This window comes from Nansenia antarctica (genome assembly GCF_963989245.1).
Source record: "Nansenia antarctica genome assembly, chromosome: 4".
Classification (NCBI taxonomy): domain Eukaryota; kingdom Metazoa; phylum Chordata; class Actinopteri; order Argentiniformes; family Microstomatidae; genus Nansenia; species Nansenia antarctica.
In genome coordinates this window covers 56,952,778-56,969,218 of record NC_137689.1, presented here as the reverse complement: position 1 = coordinate 56,969,218, position 16,441 = coordinate 56,952,778, and the positions used below count along the sequence as shown (strand labels likewise).

Genomic DNA, 16,441 nt, shown 5'->3' with positions numbered 1-16,441 from the left:
TCTTTCACGAGGGAGAGTGCAGCATTCATCTGAGCTCACTGTGTGAATGTGTGAGAGTGCGTATGTGAGTGTGCCTGTGAGAGCGCGCGCGTGTGTGTATGTGTGTGTGTGTGTGTGTGACTGTGTGTGTGTGCGTGCGTGTGTGTGTATGTGTGTGTGTGTGTGTGAACGCGCGCGGACGTGTGTTAGTGAGAGCCGGGAGGAAGGCAGGATGGCTGCTTCTGTCTGAACTGCCTCCACGCTCGCAAGGAAAGTCAAGGCAGAAAGCAAAGGAGAGGCAGAGAAACAGCCGCAGTGTTCTCCCTCTCACAGGAGACGGATCCAGTCAGTCATCTGTGTGGAAGCTAATCAAAGGGATTTGGCAATGCCTGCGGAGGTGAAGGAGGTAAGTGATGTGATTTTGCATTGGCTTCTCTATGTTCTATCGTCCCTCTTTTCCCTCGGATGCTTTTCCTCCAGGAGTGCCTTCCACAGCTGTGCTGTATATGTACTCAAGCTGTACGGGAGGGGGGTGGATCTCCATATCTCCTCTCAGGGCTGTTCGATGTAGTCGCCTTGTGTGTGCAAGGACATGCTGCCAACATCTCTGTCTTGTATTGTGTGTGTGTGTGTGTGTGTGTGTGTGTGTGTGTGTGTGTGTGTGTGTGCGTGTGTGTGTGTGTGTGTGTGTGTGTGCGTGTGTGTGTGTGTGTGTGTGTGTGCGTGCGTGTGTGTGTGTGTGTGTGTGTGTGTGTACACTGCAGGCCTAGTAGAGAGGGTGTTAATCATCTGGTAGAAGCATTATGACAGAAGGCTCAGAGATACTACCCACAGGGGAATATGCTGCATACGCTTCCACAGCGCTCACATCGTTAGCCACTGTAAGTTAGAGAGATATTAAATAGGACCATGCAGTCCTTAACTGTTTGTTGACCAGGAGGGGAGGGGGGGGGAGGGGGGGGGGTGTGTGTGCTGTCCTCCTTCTCATTGGACAAGACATATGGACCGGCAGCAAATGACAGCCAGGTCCTGTTGTCATATTGTGCCCATAACGCCTGCAGTGTTGTGTCTGAGCTGCGGCCCCCCCCCCCAAAAAAGAAGGACAATTGCTCATGTGTAGTGAAGTCGTACGACGGATCCACCTATTCCTTGCCAGCACCCCGGCTGTCTTCAACAAAAACAAGACGACTTCCTGCTGTTATTATTCTGTAATAATAACGTAATAGAGGGCATGCGGTTGATGACCGACCCCTCTTTCCCCCCCATCTCCCCCCCCCCCCCCCCCCCCTCTTCCCTCTCCTGCATGATTCATCTATTATAATGAGCTTGTGACAAGTATTAAATGTGGCTTGCGTCTGTAGTGCCCTTGAGCTGGGCACTAAATCTGAACTCACGCAGCGGGGGGATCTGACTGTGGGGCTTTCCACCGTAATGTGGTGCAGTCAGCCTTGATAGAAGAGTTGACTGGAACAAGACACTAATCCTGTCATTGTGTCTCCTGCTTCACTGCCTCTCAAATATGATCTTATCTACGGCATCTGCATTGGTAAACAGCAGTGCGAGGCTGCAGTCATTTGGGGGTGAGGATATTGGGTTGGGGAGAATGGTTGTAACACAATGGTTGTGGGAACAGTGCTCAATGGACGGATAAGCGATGATGTGGAGTGATCCCCGGAGGGGAGGGTTATTCAAATGAGGAATGGTTCCTCGCTGGGCTTTGGGGGTTCTGATGAAAGCCCGTTCCAAACAGGGACAGCTGGGAGGGATTCTAACAGTGCCATACCTCCGCCTCCATCCTTCTATCAAACCCTATTATCACCTCTCAATCCCTCCATCAGGAGAACAGTAATACCATGCCAGCCGTTCATTTGGCACTGCTTTACAATACTCCCAATCATTCATCCCTCCACAGGTTTTTAAGACAGTATCATCTCTCTCTTCACCACCCCCCCCCCCCCCCGCCTCGCCTCTCTCTTGTTCTCTCTTTCTCTCTTTCTCTCTCTGTCTCTAAAGGGGGCTTTCATCTCCCCTTCTCTTTGACTCCCTCGATTTGCAAGGAGACAGGTGGCTCTCATGCCTGACATTGTGGTTGGGAGATGGAGGCTGGGAGTGTTAAGCTGGGAGTGTCCAGTTCCCCATCACAGTAATGACTTAGCCCCTCATTATATCCCCACACTCTGTGTGATATTCTACCTTATTCATCTGTTTCACTGGCCTCAGTGAGTTTCAATCCAGTTCTCTTGTCTCTACCTTTGTATCCTCAAGTACAGATGTTCTGATTGGCTGTACCAGTAGTATGTTCTGATTGGTTGACAGTCACAGTAGGACTGGGGACACTTTCATTTAGTTCAATGCTGCCTCATCAAGATTTTATAATTTGATGAGAGTTTATAGTAAAGACAAGGAATTATGTTCATATCGTAGTACTAGTCTTCAGACACATTTCATGTTGTTTATGCTGAATAATTTAAAGAGTCTGGTTTGGCGAGTGCATTCCTCTGAGGGACGAGTTTTGTTTTCGCTTTTTCTTGAAGTAAATGAACATGGACATTGTTAAATCTAAGTATGCATGCCAAACCCTTCCTCCTCATTAACTTAAATAATGGAGTCAGTCTGCACTCTTTTAACGCATCAAATCCCTCGATACCCACCCGCCTGGTTTTACATGCCATCCACTTTGCCGTTCCCCACACAATAAGAGCAGTCTGTTTGAAGGAAGCCTTTGCCTTACTCTGTACAGTTAAGGTGAATTTTGGAAAGAAAGCTTCAAATGAACAATTTCACGCAGTCAGCAGGGGGAGTGAAAGGTCAGCAGTTTGAACAGCGTGGCGAGAGACCCTCTCAGGAGGGATCAGACCAACGCTGCTTAATTAAACAGGTGGAGTTCCTTCACACATTTAGATAATACCCTATTCTGCTTTCACACTTCCTGTCATCTCAGTTAATGTCGCTCTCTCTCTCTCTCACTCTCTTTCTCTCTCTCTCTCTCACTCTCTCGCTCTAATGTCTCTCTCTCTCTCTTTTCTCTCTCTCTCACTCTTTTTCTCTCTCTCCTGTTTTTGTTGTGTAACAGTACTGCATATCTCTCACTCTCTCCTTTGTATGTACCTGATGTGTAGGAGCAGAGGTCTGAAGGGCCCTCCCCTCTGGTCCTGACACAGGAGCCCAAAGACCTGCTGGTGGAGACTCCGCCCGCTGACGATGACCTGGACACGCCCACTTCCAACACATCCATGGTCACCTCCACTAATGGCAGCAGCACGGAAACAGAAACACCACAACAAACGGACACAGAGGTTCAGTCTTTATGTGTTTGGTAATCTAGGGGTAAAGGGAGTCCAATAGTCAGCTGTTCTGAATTAATTCCTATCTTATTCAATCAGCAAGTGTGTGGAAATGGATGGAAACGTTGTCACACCTTGATTGGCCATTCTGTTGGCAGGCCACAGGTGTTGCTGCCGGCATATGCATGATTATAACGTCATGGTTTGTCTTCAGTCACAGCTATCAGTCAGTTTGAGTTGATCTCCATAGTACAAATCATCTTGTACTTTTCTGCAATGCTAGTGCCTTGAATGAATCTGTAAATCTCTTCCCTGCAGTCTGAATTTTATAGATGTGCATTATAATTCATGACAGAGCAAAGGGGAACAATCACAGTATTCGGCGGAATAGCTTTATCATGCCAGATCTGGTCAACCATGATGTGTTTTTAATCTGAACCATCCGCCAAGAGAGAAATTGCTATTCAACCGAATGCAAATCTAATGTCTAAGACAGCTTTTTGAACTGAGCTGATCGTGTGTGAGCCTGCCAGAAGTTTCTTTGGGGAATAACTACTAGTGTACATTGGGATGCAAAGACACCAAAGGTTTTACTGTAGAGGCAGGCAGGGCACTAAAGGACACCAAAGGTTTCACTGTAGAGGCAGGCAGGGCACTATTTCCATATACTGTATATCAATTTAAATAATATGAGTGCACATGTACATTACATTGACAGTGTTATGAGGAGAAACAACCAGTTATAAGTCATCATGGAAGATAACCTTGGGGGTGGTGAAAGAGTAACTGAAGCCCTTAACTGAATTTCAATCTAAACTAATTTTCAGCAGCAGGGGAGATTCATTATTCACTGGCAACCAAGAAGAATTAATTATTCACTGGTGGAACACAAAGCCAGAAATCTGATGGATCATTCCTAGGAGATATATTCTACTGTGACTTTTGTGGATTTAATGGCAGGTTAAATGTTAAGCAAACAGTGCCATTTTTTGCCTCTTTCTCTTGGTGAAAAATAGACTGAATGGTAACAGTAACAGCAGTTTTGGTGGTAGGACTGTAGGTGGTACAGGTAATATTGGTTGTGGTCAGCAGAGGCAGGGCAGTGAGAGAATGTAGTACTGTAGACATGGTTGGCATGGTGACTGTAGATCATATAGTGAGATAAAGATGGTCAACAACTGTATGTTCCTATTTTCAGGCCGTGGAGCAGGGGAGTGAGCAGGTGGACACTCCAGACACCCCTACCCCACAAGTTACCCAGGTGACACAGGTTCCCATGGTTCCAAATGACCCATATCTGCAGACTAGTACCATAACCAATGGCCAACTCCCCTCTGACCCCATTTCCACCATCCCCACAACCAACACCACCACCACCACCACCATCACCGCCACCCTACCCTGTCCCCAGACAAACACTAGCAGTGAGCCCCATCCTAAGACCCCTGAGGGACTGAACAGCGTCTACAGTCTCCCTGACAGCTTCTGTGGCCTTGGGGGGGACGTGTGTGCTGGGTACGGCAGCCTGTCTCGTGGTGTCCACCACAGCTCCCTCCACAACTACTGGCCCTCCAGAACCTACCATCCGGGGGTTCACTACACCCTGCCCCTCCCCAGGGACAACTATGGTCAGATGGGTCTGAGCAGCCAGCCAGAGGGTGAAGGACCAGGGGACAGGGGGCTGGAGAGCCAGGAGATGAAGGGTGACTACCCCACTGCCAGCTATCCCACCCTGGGGGGAATCCACCAGATCAGACCTGTCACCACCATGGAGCTCCTGAGGGAGCCCTCCAGAACCAGGTTAGGCTGTAATCTAGGCACAAGCTGGACTGTCGAGCTATCTAACAAAACATTGTACACAATAAGTCATATTGGGAAAACCCTTTGGTACATCATGTACAGTTATTGATGAAGAAATCAATTAACAGTTTTCCCACCTTCACAATCAATAGTTAGGGCTCGTTTCCACTGAGGTCTACCTGTGGGTTTGTTTTCACCAAGCTAATGAGACTGACGACCTTGCAAAGCTAGTGCTGTGGCAGCTTTAAAAGGCGATTTATTGATCCATACTGGAGTCTTTTATTCCCATTAAAGGAGTTCTTACTCTCACAGAATAGACAGTAATGAAAGGACATTCAATCTGTGCCACCCAAATATCAATAGCCTTTCTGTTAATGACTTTACCATTAACAAAGGCCGTGGCAGATCCAACACTTATTTCTGCTGTCTGTAGCTGGTAATCTGTGGACAAACAAGCAGACTTTGTACACAAAGCATTCACACATACAATAGTTGTTACTATCATCATCCTTATCCACAGCACAAACAGATTCAAATCCATACCGTGCCTCAGTGCAGTAGGCTTTACGTCGATGATCATACGGCAAATACTGAATTCCATTGCTGTGAGCCCCTATAGGAGAGGCTTGCTGGTCCCTGTGGTGTCAGCACGGTGAGTCAGACAGACAGATGAGCCCCAGGTTAGGAGCAGGTGGCATCAATCAGGGGAGGCAGTCTGCCACCAGTCGATAAATAAGGAGGTTTCACCTGTATTACTGACTGACAGCAGCACTTTCTCCAACTCATATACTGTGATAGAGCTGTTTACAGAGGATTCTGGCCACTCTCTCTATCTGTAACTCAGGCTGTCAAGTTCAAATAGAGTATTGCACGACAGAGAGCCTAACCAGTGCTTATCGGAAGGTTATAATTCAACAACAAAACCTGATTGTTTTTTACTGTCTGTCTCTACTGTCTGTCTCTCTGTCTCTGTCTTTGCCTGTCTCCAACCCATGTGTCTGTCTCCAACCCACCCACCCCCCCCCACTTCGTCTTTCTCTCTCCAGAGGTGGTTATGAGGACGGCATCATGCCCCAGGTGGATGAGGACCCTGGCTCTTTCCTCCAGGCCATGGCCAGGGCCCAGACATTACAGTTCCCCCACAAGCGCAGCAGCATGGTCAGCCTGGACAGCTTCCGTAAAGACCCCCGCTGGAGGGACCCCAACCTGCGGGAAGTCATCACCATGCTCAGTCACCCCATGGACCCGGTCAAGTCAAACGCAGCCGCCTACCTCCAGCACCTGTGCTACGAGAACGACCGCATCAAGCAAGACGTCAGGCAGCTGAAGGGGGTACCCGCGCTGGTGGGGCTGCTGGACCACCCCAAAGCAGAGGTCCATCGCAAAGCCTGCGGAGCCCTGCGTAACATCTCCTATGGGAAAGACCACCAGAACAAGGTGGCTATCAAGAACTGTGACGGCATCCCTGCCCTGGTCCGACTGCTGAGGAAGTCCAGTAACATGGAGGTCAGAGAGCTGGCAACAGGTACAGTCGGGCTATGACCCAAGTTCTGAACATCTCTGCAGTGAGAACGATTCAACTTGAACACACAGCCAGTTACTCTGCAGCCTTTATCAGTCAACCACCATAGAAGAGAGAAGTTCACCTGTATACCATACCTTGTATTCTTTTCCATAGGGACCCTGTGGAACCTCTCCTCTCATGAGCCCCTAAAGATGATGGTCATCAACCACGGGCTCCAGACACTGACTGATGAAGTCATCATCCCACACTCGGGCTGGAGGAGAGACATCACTGAACACTCCAGACCTAAGGAGACAGAATGGACCACTGTCTTCAAGAACACCTCCGGATGTCTGAGGTATGGAAGCCACATATAGGCAAGGCAAGGCAAGTTTATTTGTATAGCACTTCATACAACAGGGGCAATTCAATTCATTCTTTTAATTCATTAAAAGAAATACAGAAAAAGGATAAAAAAGGAGGATAGTAATAAAACATTTTAAAAATAAAGGTTGAACTACAAGATCTGGTAAGCTAAAAGAAATAAATAATATAACATAAATGTATAAGATAAGTAATATAGTAATATATAACATAAGTTTAATGGTGCAATCTCGGATTGGTAGATCTATTTCATGACTGATTCGATGACTTGATTCTTGAAGAATTTACTAACTTATAAATGCCTCGTGCACTTAGTTCAGCTGTCTTATCTTGCTATCTCGAGCTCTGTCTATGAATTTGAGATAAGATTTCTCAAGCTCCATGCCTCACCTGTTTACCAACAAAAAGTGTTGGGGAGACTGCTATGTTGTTGTTTGAATCCCAGATTGCCCCTCTATGTGTTTTCTAAGTAGCTACTGGTTGTTTGTTGACCAACCTCTGTTCCTCCAGGAATGTGAGCTCAGACGGGGCTGATGCCAGGCAGAGGCTGCGGGAGTGTGAAGGACTGGTGGACGCTCTCCTCCACGCATTACAGTCAGCCGTCGCCAACAAGGAGACTGACAATAAGGTAGAGGAATAATATAAATATTATGACAATGCAAACTGTAGCATGAAATTAATACAACATCCACAGCTAAAACACTTAAGCCACAGTGCAGATAATTACAGTAGATAGTAAACCAAAAGAATGAAGGAGGGAATACAAATGAGAGGTAGCATGGCAACAGCTGCTATGTGCAACTGTTGGCTGTCTTGCCAAGGACATTCATAGAGGTCAAAAGTCACCAAAGCACAGGCTATTGAAGAGGCAGATAGAGAAACAGAGCCTGTTTGTGCTCTGAGCCTTTGCTATCTACAGTATAATCGATGTATTGTTGTGTGTGCTCTTCTCTATCAGTCGGTAGAGAACTGTGTCTGCATCCTGAGGAACCTCTCTTACCACGTCCACAAAGAGGTGCCGGGGGCAGAGAGGTTTCAAGAACCACCGACCAATCAGGTGCCAAGATCAGGTGGGCACCAGAGGAAGAAGAATGAAGCAGACTGTTTTGGAGGGAAAAGGGCCAAAGGTTGGTGAATATGATGGATTTGACTTTGTGATGATGCTAGATTACAATTTAGCTGGTTTACAAGGTCATGTAATAGGCGAAAGATGTAGTGGGACAGAATAGTAGCTTTATCTCAGGACTACTCTGGAATGGGTATGTTTACATTTTGTTTTATGGTGACACTACAGCAAACATACACTTACATAATACAAACTATTGAACCATTTCACTTAAGCATTTAGCAAATTGTGCATGTCTTTATAACAGCATCCCATTATAGCACCATGATACTTAACATACATGATACTTAACATGATGCCACACTGTAATTGTTACAATTATAGTATTAATCACAACTTCTTCTTTTGTCCCATTACATCACCGTTCAAAAGAGGAGTGGTTCAATCAAAGTAAGTCTGTCTCTGTAGTTCCATTCTCAGTAAAGGACCTTGGGGTTTTCTATTCTATTGTCATGTCTTTGCACTTATTGTAGTACTGAAAACATTCTCAGCATGACCTTTAACATTCTCCACATTTCATATGACTGAATGTTGTGCAATCTTTAACAGTTTGTGTCTGTGTGTGTCTGTGTGTGTGTGTGTGTGTGTGTGTGTTGTCTAGGTTTGAAAAATGGACCGAGTGACAAAAAATATGGCACTCTGGATTTACCCAAACGCACCGAACCAATGAAAGGTATGAATCATTTTTAGAGGTAATCTGTTTAATCACTTGAACTTGATAAAACATTCCCACGGCTTACTAAGCTTGCGTTTGGCATGACATGAGGACACTCATGTTCTATTCATTCTACTCTTCCACTCCTTTTAAACTTTTGCAAAGTTCATCAAGTCTTTTCGTTTCATATTACATGTAGAGATATTCGAGTGTGAGGTTTAATGAGGAGAGTTGAGGAAGAGGAAGAGCTCAGGTGAGGACAAATACCAAGAAACAGAAGCAGGAGACAGAGAATGAACTGAATGCTTTATTATTTGTGTTAGTAGGTGTTCTACTGAATAAAAGGTATGGTATGTGGTTGCTTGTTGTCGTGGCAACGTGTGTGTGTGTGTGTGTGTGTGTGTGTGTGTGTGTGTGTGTGTATGTGTGTGTGTGTGTGTGTGTGTGTGTGTGTGTGTGTGTGTGCATGCGTGTGCCTGTGGGCGGGGGATTATTATATGAGTTACATAGAATGATGGAAAGCTATTATGAGTTGCATTCAGTGTGAAATGAGAGGATTACTGAAAGCATTTTTAATAATGGAAAGGTAAGGTAATAAGTCAGCATGGTTGATTCTCGATTTGAAATACAATCATGTGCTTTGATCATACATTTACATTCTCTGGGTGAAGCTCTAGGTGGCTGGTAGGGGTCTGCTCTATTGAAATGCAGCATTGCAAATGTGACACGGTCTGGTCATTTGGGCCGCAAGTCGGCAACCAATCAGACTTTTATTTTGAAACACGGAAATACATTTCAACAATGTTGAAAATCACAACACAAACTCGCTAGTCAAGCCAAAATACTGCAATGCAATGGATTCGGTGTGTAATCCCCACTGCTACCTAGTTAACTTTATACAACAGTTAGTTCCGACCAAGTAATTTGATTGGACAAGAGGCATTCCATGAGTGCTGATATACAGTATAACAGCACTGGGACTTTTAACTATAGGTATCACTCCGAAATGACCGTTAATACAAAGTAGCTAACCTGCAGATGTTTGTGTTCAGGTTACTAGGCAACAGTCCAGTTGCGGAACTATTTTTTCTTGACGGAGCCAAAATAGTATCTGACACTCGAGGTCGTGCTGTTATACTGGATATCAGCACGGCTGTGATTGTCTTCGGTACTTGGCCTGCGGCCTCGTACCTACGACCGAATCACAGCCATGCTGATATTCAGTATAACACACTCCCTCTTGTGTGATATTGCTTAAATAACACTACTTTACATTGTTAGCAGGCTCAAAAAAGCTGTGTTAGTTGATTAGCGAGTGTGTAATTGATTTTCAACAACTGTGCATTGTGTTTAAATTTTTCTAAAGAAAAATCTGAACCTTAAATCGGATGCCGACTTGCGGACCAATTGACCAGACCGTGTCACAAATTACTCAGTATATCTGAATTGACAACATCTTAGCAGCTCTGACTGAAAATCTGAACTGCCACTGTGGTTTGAATAGGATCAGATACTCGTATGCGTAGAACACAATGTGAGGTATGACATGTTTTCAGACAAATCAGAATGTGAAATTGACAGGCGAGGTTTTTGTCATGGTCCATCAGAGCCCATCTGAGACTGAGAAAGATCTGCAGATGTCATAAGCAAAGGGCTGGATAGAGATGTGTAGTGTCTACTAATAGATCATGTAATAATGCATACAGGTCCGTACTCTCCACAGACAAAACTGCACTACACAAAACTATGTGTGACTGCAGAGGCCTCCCACGCTCCTGCCAGAGGCGGCAATCGTTGTGATAAGTTAAGGTTACTGCCCTAGGTCAGGATTAGACAACACATTAAGTCGCCTAATGACCTCCGCTGCCTGAATTATGTAAATCTATGGAGGATAGTCTGTAACAGACTTCCTGAGTATTCTCATCCTCTGTACTCCAGCCTGTGGGGGAATACAGTGCTGTACATCGCCACATTTCGAAGCAGAGCAGAGCTAAGTTAAGTTCTGTTGGGTTAGAGCCCCTGTACTGGATCTGTCATGCCAAACGTTGCCACCTGCCAATATTAGTCCGGGCCATCAACTGCCCATCAAAATCTAATCGTTCGAATACTCGACGTGCATTCCGCACATCCCCGGACTAATCGGCCAAATACTGTCCGCCTGTGACGTCATTCTACCGCTGTGTGCTTACTACCACAGATGAATGTGTGTATCTTAAACTGGGAAGACAAATGTAATCTTCTTGCACTTGAATAGCATTAAGGCTGATGCAGGCTCACTAGTCAGCTATAGCTTTTATGTAGGTATGGACATTTTATATGAAAACACCTGCTAGCATGCTAATTTCACACGTAATTCCTAATGTAGTACGTAGTACGGAGTTGGCTAGTTAACCCACATCACATCACATCACAGTGATAAATATAATTCCTGCATACTGCATACTACTACTGCATACCACTACGGAGCAGAAAAATATATCCGACATATTTCAATCTCGCCGGTACCGGTGAAAATAAGTCCCTCTAGGCACAATTTGCATTGTATTAAAATGTGCTAAAATTAAATTCACATATCCTGATTACTTCTATTTATTTCTTTACTTATTTAGGCTATGATTTGAGGGATTTAGGATATGATTATTCGAGGTGCCACATGCCTTTGAAATTGCAGTATAATAGCTAGAGAGAGAGTAAATAATGACCCTATTGGAGATAGAGTAGGCTACCTTTTATCAGTGTGCGTAAAGTTCCACTTTTCCGAACACAGTCACCAAGGCACGCTGCAAGTGCTATGGTTATTACTAGATGTGAATGGAGCTGGACATAGCCTCATTGTCCAGCTGAAGCCCTGTAATATGGGATGGATCAATTTGATTTTGATGGGCCAGTGATAGCCCGGACTAATATTGGCACACGGACAAAATTTGGCATGACAGATCCATTAATAATGTGATAGAGATTCATGTTTAAAGAAGAAAGCATACCAGCATTGTAACAAGGGGGTGTCTGCAAATGGAATTTGAATTTGAATTTGGTTATTCGAATCCGTTTTTTCTTATCTGGACTTCTAATACCCAATACCCTACTTTTCTTTAATCTGTGTCTTGCTTGTGCTCTGTCCATGGGAATGGACCAATGGATGTAAATAAACGGCTGAGAATAAAGCACATACAGTAACGGTAATCACTACCCTCTCACTTTAGCCTCAAATCTCCAAGCTGCCTGGAGCAGTACCCGCTCTTTCATGAAACATAATGTAACATAATGTACAGCCCTCAGTCATACCACATGGGTGTTTCAATTGAAGGTTTGGTCTGTGATAGCTTTTCATGCTTCTGTCATGTCCTCTGGGTTTGTGTTTGTACTCTGTATCTGCTGGTTGCTGATTCCCCATCTACGTAGTCAATGGTGGTGTGAAGATCCTCTGTGTCTGACGGATGGTGTCAGTTCCAATTAGTCTGAGTTTTTTTGTTTTGTTTTGTTTTTTGTTTTCTGGTGCGTTGTAGATCTGTGGTTTCTCTCCCCCCTCTCTCTCTGAAGGTCTGGAGCTGCTGTACCAGCCAGAGGTGGTGAGGCTGTACCTCTCTCTCCTCACACGCAGTCAGAACCACAACACACTGGAGGCCGCGGCTGGAGCTCTGCAGAACCTCGCTGCAGGACACTGGGCTGTGAGTGGGGGGGGGGGCGACGGGAGATGAGATATCTAAAGCTAGGAGGGAACAGAGAGAGAGAGAGAGCGAGCGAGGAGAGAGAGATAGATGGAGAGTGTGTGTGTGTGTCTGGGCAGGGGGTTATAATTAATACAGAATTATGGCTATATATATTATGAGGTTCATTCATTGTGAAATGAGAGGATTACTGAAAGCAACATGTGCGTGTGTGTGAGAAAGAGAGGATGTAGGAAACATGAGTGTTTATCAGTCTCTCTCTTCTTCTGTCTCTCTTCTCTGCTTTTGCTCATAGTGGTCCAGTTACATCCGGGCTACAGTGCGGAAGGAGAAAGGTCTGCCTGTTCTAGTGGAGCTCCTGCGCTCAGATGCTGATAAAGTAGTCAGAGCTGTAGCTATTGCTCTCCGCAACCTGGCCATAGATCGGCGCAACAAAGACCTCATAGGTAGACCTCATTTCTATCCCACCCCCCCTTTCACTCTCTCGCATGCACACACGCCCACACACGCACACGCACACACACACACACGCACGCACACACACACACACACACACACACACACACACACACACATACACACACACAGAAACACACACACACACTCACACACGCCCACACACGCACACGCACACACACACACACACACACACACGCACACGCACACACACACACACACACACACACACACACACATACACACACACAGAAACACACACACACACACACACACACACACACACAGACGCATGCACGCACGCACACACACACACACACACACACACACACACACACATACATCACACACACACACAGATGTTTGATTGTGTTGTCCTGTTTCACAGGGAGCTATGCTATGAGGGATCTAGTCAGTAACCTGCCGTGTGGCCAGCAGCGGCCAGCAAAGAACCTGGAGGGGGACACAGTGGTGGCCATTTTGAACACCGTCCATGAGATCATCACAGACAGCCCTGAGAACGCCCGTGCCCTCACACAGGGTCACGCCATCCAGAAACTGGTAGCCATCAACAAGACGAGGTATATAAAATGTCCTAACTCCCCCTAATGTAGTATCTCTCACATAACATATGGAAATGCCAGTAGTTTAGAAACGCACAGGATCTGATGAAGTCTGGGCTAAGGAGGGCAAACATGGACTAGTGACTTGAGAGTGAGTTGAGAGAGTTGTTTTGGGGTTGAATTAGCTCAAGAGTAGACGTTCGGTCTACAATGTCCTCTCTTTCATGCTGCCACTGTTTTTTTTCTTCATTCATGTTGTGATCAGCCAATCTGTACGTGAGACCAAAGCTGCGTCCCATGTGCTGCAGACAGTGTGGGCCTACAAGGACCTGAGACCTAGTCTCTTCAAGGCAGGCTGGAACAAGAGCCACTTCAAGGTATGCCATGCTATTTTGTATTATTCTCCATGTATTACAATGTCCATAGGAGTTACCAAGTACATCTGGTATGGATTTGTATTATATCTGAGCACAGTATATCACAAGCTGGTCATAATGTTGTATCCCCTTTTCCATCTAAAAGCCAACAGCTACTGGAATGCCAAAGAAATCCAAGAATGGAAAGCCTGGCTATGATGACATCACACTGCCCCTGATGGAGAAAAACCAAGGTCAGCAAGAGGATAATATATTGTAGGAAACAAAGCACTGCTAAGCCGTTGTATAATGCACTGCTGCTTTATGAGTATGTGTGTGTTTTCAGTTTTGTCGGTGTGCGCCTCCTTACCTATCTGAGATTGTTGATGGCTTTATTCTCACTGAGGGCTTTCTGCAGATGGATACTCCCCTGTAGACCAGAGTGACAGAGTGGGTGATGGACCAGGCCTCATGATGGAGAGAGAGCCTCTCCAGGTAAACCTGACCATCCGATGGACTCTGTTCGGTCAACAGTTTAACTTAGACCGCTCACTTTCTTAAAGCTCATATCTGAGTCGGTTGAAATTGCACACAAGTGTCAAAAGTAACAAATAAAACACATCTGGTATATACTGGTGTACAAATAATATTGTAATGTAATATGTCTCATTAATTGCCGGTATACTTTAGTCAACTTTTCTAACACCTGTTGTCATGCCATGCACTTGCACACTTTTTTGTTGCAGACTATCCCAGAGAGGAAGCACTTTATCAGGGCTGGGAGGCCTGCAGTGGGTCTGGTGGACCGCAAACCTCCACCCCTAGACTCCTGGGTATGAAGAGGGCAGAAGGGGCCATAGTGCAGTAAGTCCAACTTTAAGTCCTTTTAAGATGGCATGACTCAATGCTTGGACACACATGGGTTTCTACTATTAGAGTATTTATGTACAGTAGTGAAATAGTCATAGATCTCTTACAAGTCCTTCCTTTGTTTGCAGGAGACATCATCAGTGTCACATGTAAAAGAGGATGACAAACATCTATATTTGTGGAGGTCATTTTGATGTGGTTTCCCTTAGACATCTATTCCCCCTGTTAAGATCGAGTGAATATTTGTCCCTATTTTAAAGTGTTATAGAATCTGTAATACATAGTTGATTGTACATAACCAGTAAATTACTTTTTGATTTTGTTTTTATACACACAGGCCAGTAGAAAGACTGGAACGATGCAGCTGAATATAAAATGGGAAAAAGAATTACATACTTAACTAGTGTAATTAGGATTTGTTGTCAAAACTCATTTTAAATCTATTTGGGATATAATTTCTTGACCCTTTCCCCGCTACTGTATTGTTTTGCTCCTGCTTCAAATTGTGCATTATTTATTTTTGTTAATTTGAGAGATTGGCAATGGGATTGTAAATGTGTAATAAAAGATTGTTAATATTCTAAATGAAGGCATTTATATTGTAATATTCATTGTAATATTCATGTATTAACAGTTGTGGATGTTATCTTGTAGCCAGCAAATGCGATAGATACATTAACATTATGATACTAAGTTATAGCGCTATTTTATCTGAACCTATCTGATCAATTTGCTTTATGCGTGTTCGTTCTTGCATTGCAATGTTGAATGGAAAATGCTGCTTAGCAAATAAAATCCATAATTTCTAGATTTTGTATGAGCTTTCTTAAGACAAATTTTTTTGCTGTATCAGGCGAGGATGGTATGAATTGTATTTCACTTGTACAGTATGGGAGGTTGCAACATGCAGTCTATTTCAGCACTGGACAGCTCCACACGTATGGAGCTATTTTAGTGCCATCAGAAATTGAATTGTATTTGACAGATTGAATTGAATATGACCACAAATTGAATTGTATTTCACAGATCTGAATTGTATTTGACAGATTGAATTGAATCTGAGCACAAACTGAATTGTATTCGACAGATTGAATTGTATTCAATTCAGTTTTCATTATTTTCATTCAGTTTTCAAATTCAGTTTCTCTAAATACAATTCGTTTTTTCTCAAAATACAATTCAGTTCTCTAAATACAATTCAGTTTTACTCAAAATACAATTCAGTTTTAGAGGCACTCATCCGGGGACTCTGGGCTAGGTAGAATAATAGAGCACCGATTCGAACTCCCATCCCTCCCATCCGACGTCGTTATGGAGAAAAGTTATGAAATAGATAGATAGATAGATATAGATAGATAGACTTTATTTGTCATTGCTACAGTACAGGTACCAAACAACGAAATTTAGGAGGGGAGGCTCCCCTGGTGTTTAGGAAAGGAAAAAGAAACACATTTTAGAAAAAGCATAGATGCATAAAATCACAAGAAGGTAAGGAGCTGGTTTACATCAATAAAGGCTATGTACACAATCCACTGTACTATACTGCACAGATAGTCAACTAGGGTTGTCATATTGCACAAGAAAGTATTTTTTCACATTATTTTAAAGTGTCACAGTTTGCAGGCTTGAAAATGTACATGTTTGTGCCTCAGCACTAGCTGCCATACAATCCGTCCGGACTGTCCTGGGCCCAGAACTTAGGCCTTTTCTGTGTTCAGGGCCTTGACGGCCCTGTGGTAGAAGCTGTTCTTCAGTCTGTTTGTCTTAGCGGCCGGGGTCCTGTACCTCCTGTTCGA

The 16,441-nt window shown here is 44.5% G+C and overlaps 1 protein-coding gene across 1 annotated transcript; it reads left to right on the top strand.

The window, feature by feature from the left end:
* Positions 1–364: 364 nt before the first annotated feature.
* Positions 365–14,614, top strand: LOC308156141 (splicing regulator ARVCF-like; the record flags this gene model as incomplete). The annotated part of the gene is made up of 16 exons (XM_080529497.1): positions 365–385; positions 3,099–3,275; positions 4,462–5,063; positions 6,110–6,588; positions 6,742–6,925; positions 7,462–7,579; positions 7,910–8,078; positions 8,450–8,467; positions 8,679–8,750; positions 12,273–12,400; positions 12,696–12,846; positions 13,245–13,437; positions 13,685–13,796; positions 13,942–14,029; positions 14,194–14,270; positions 14,522–14,614. 16 exons carry the CDS (start codon positions 365–367, stop codon positions 14,612–14,614), a joined length of 2,682 nt encoding a protein of 893 aa, XP_080385623.1.
* Positions 14,615–16,441: the final 1,827 nt, after the last annotated feature.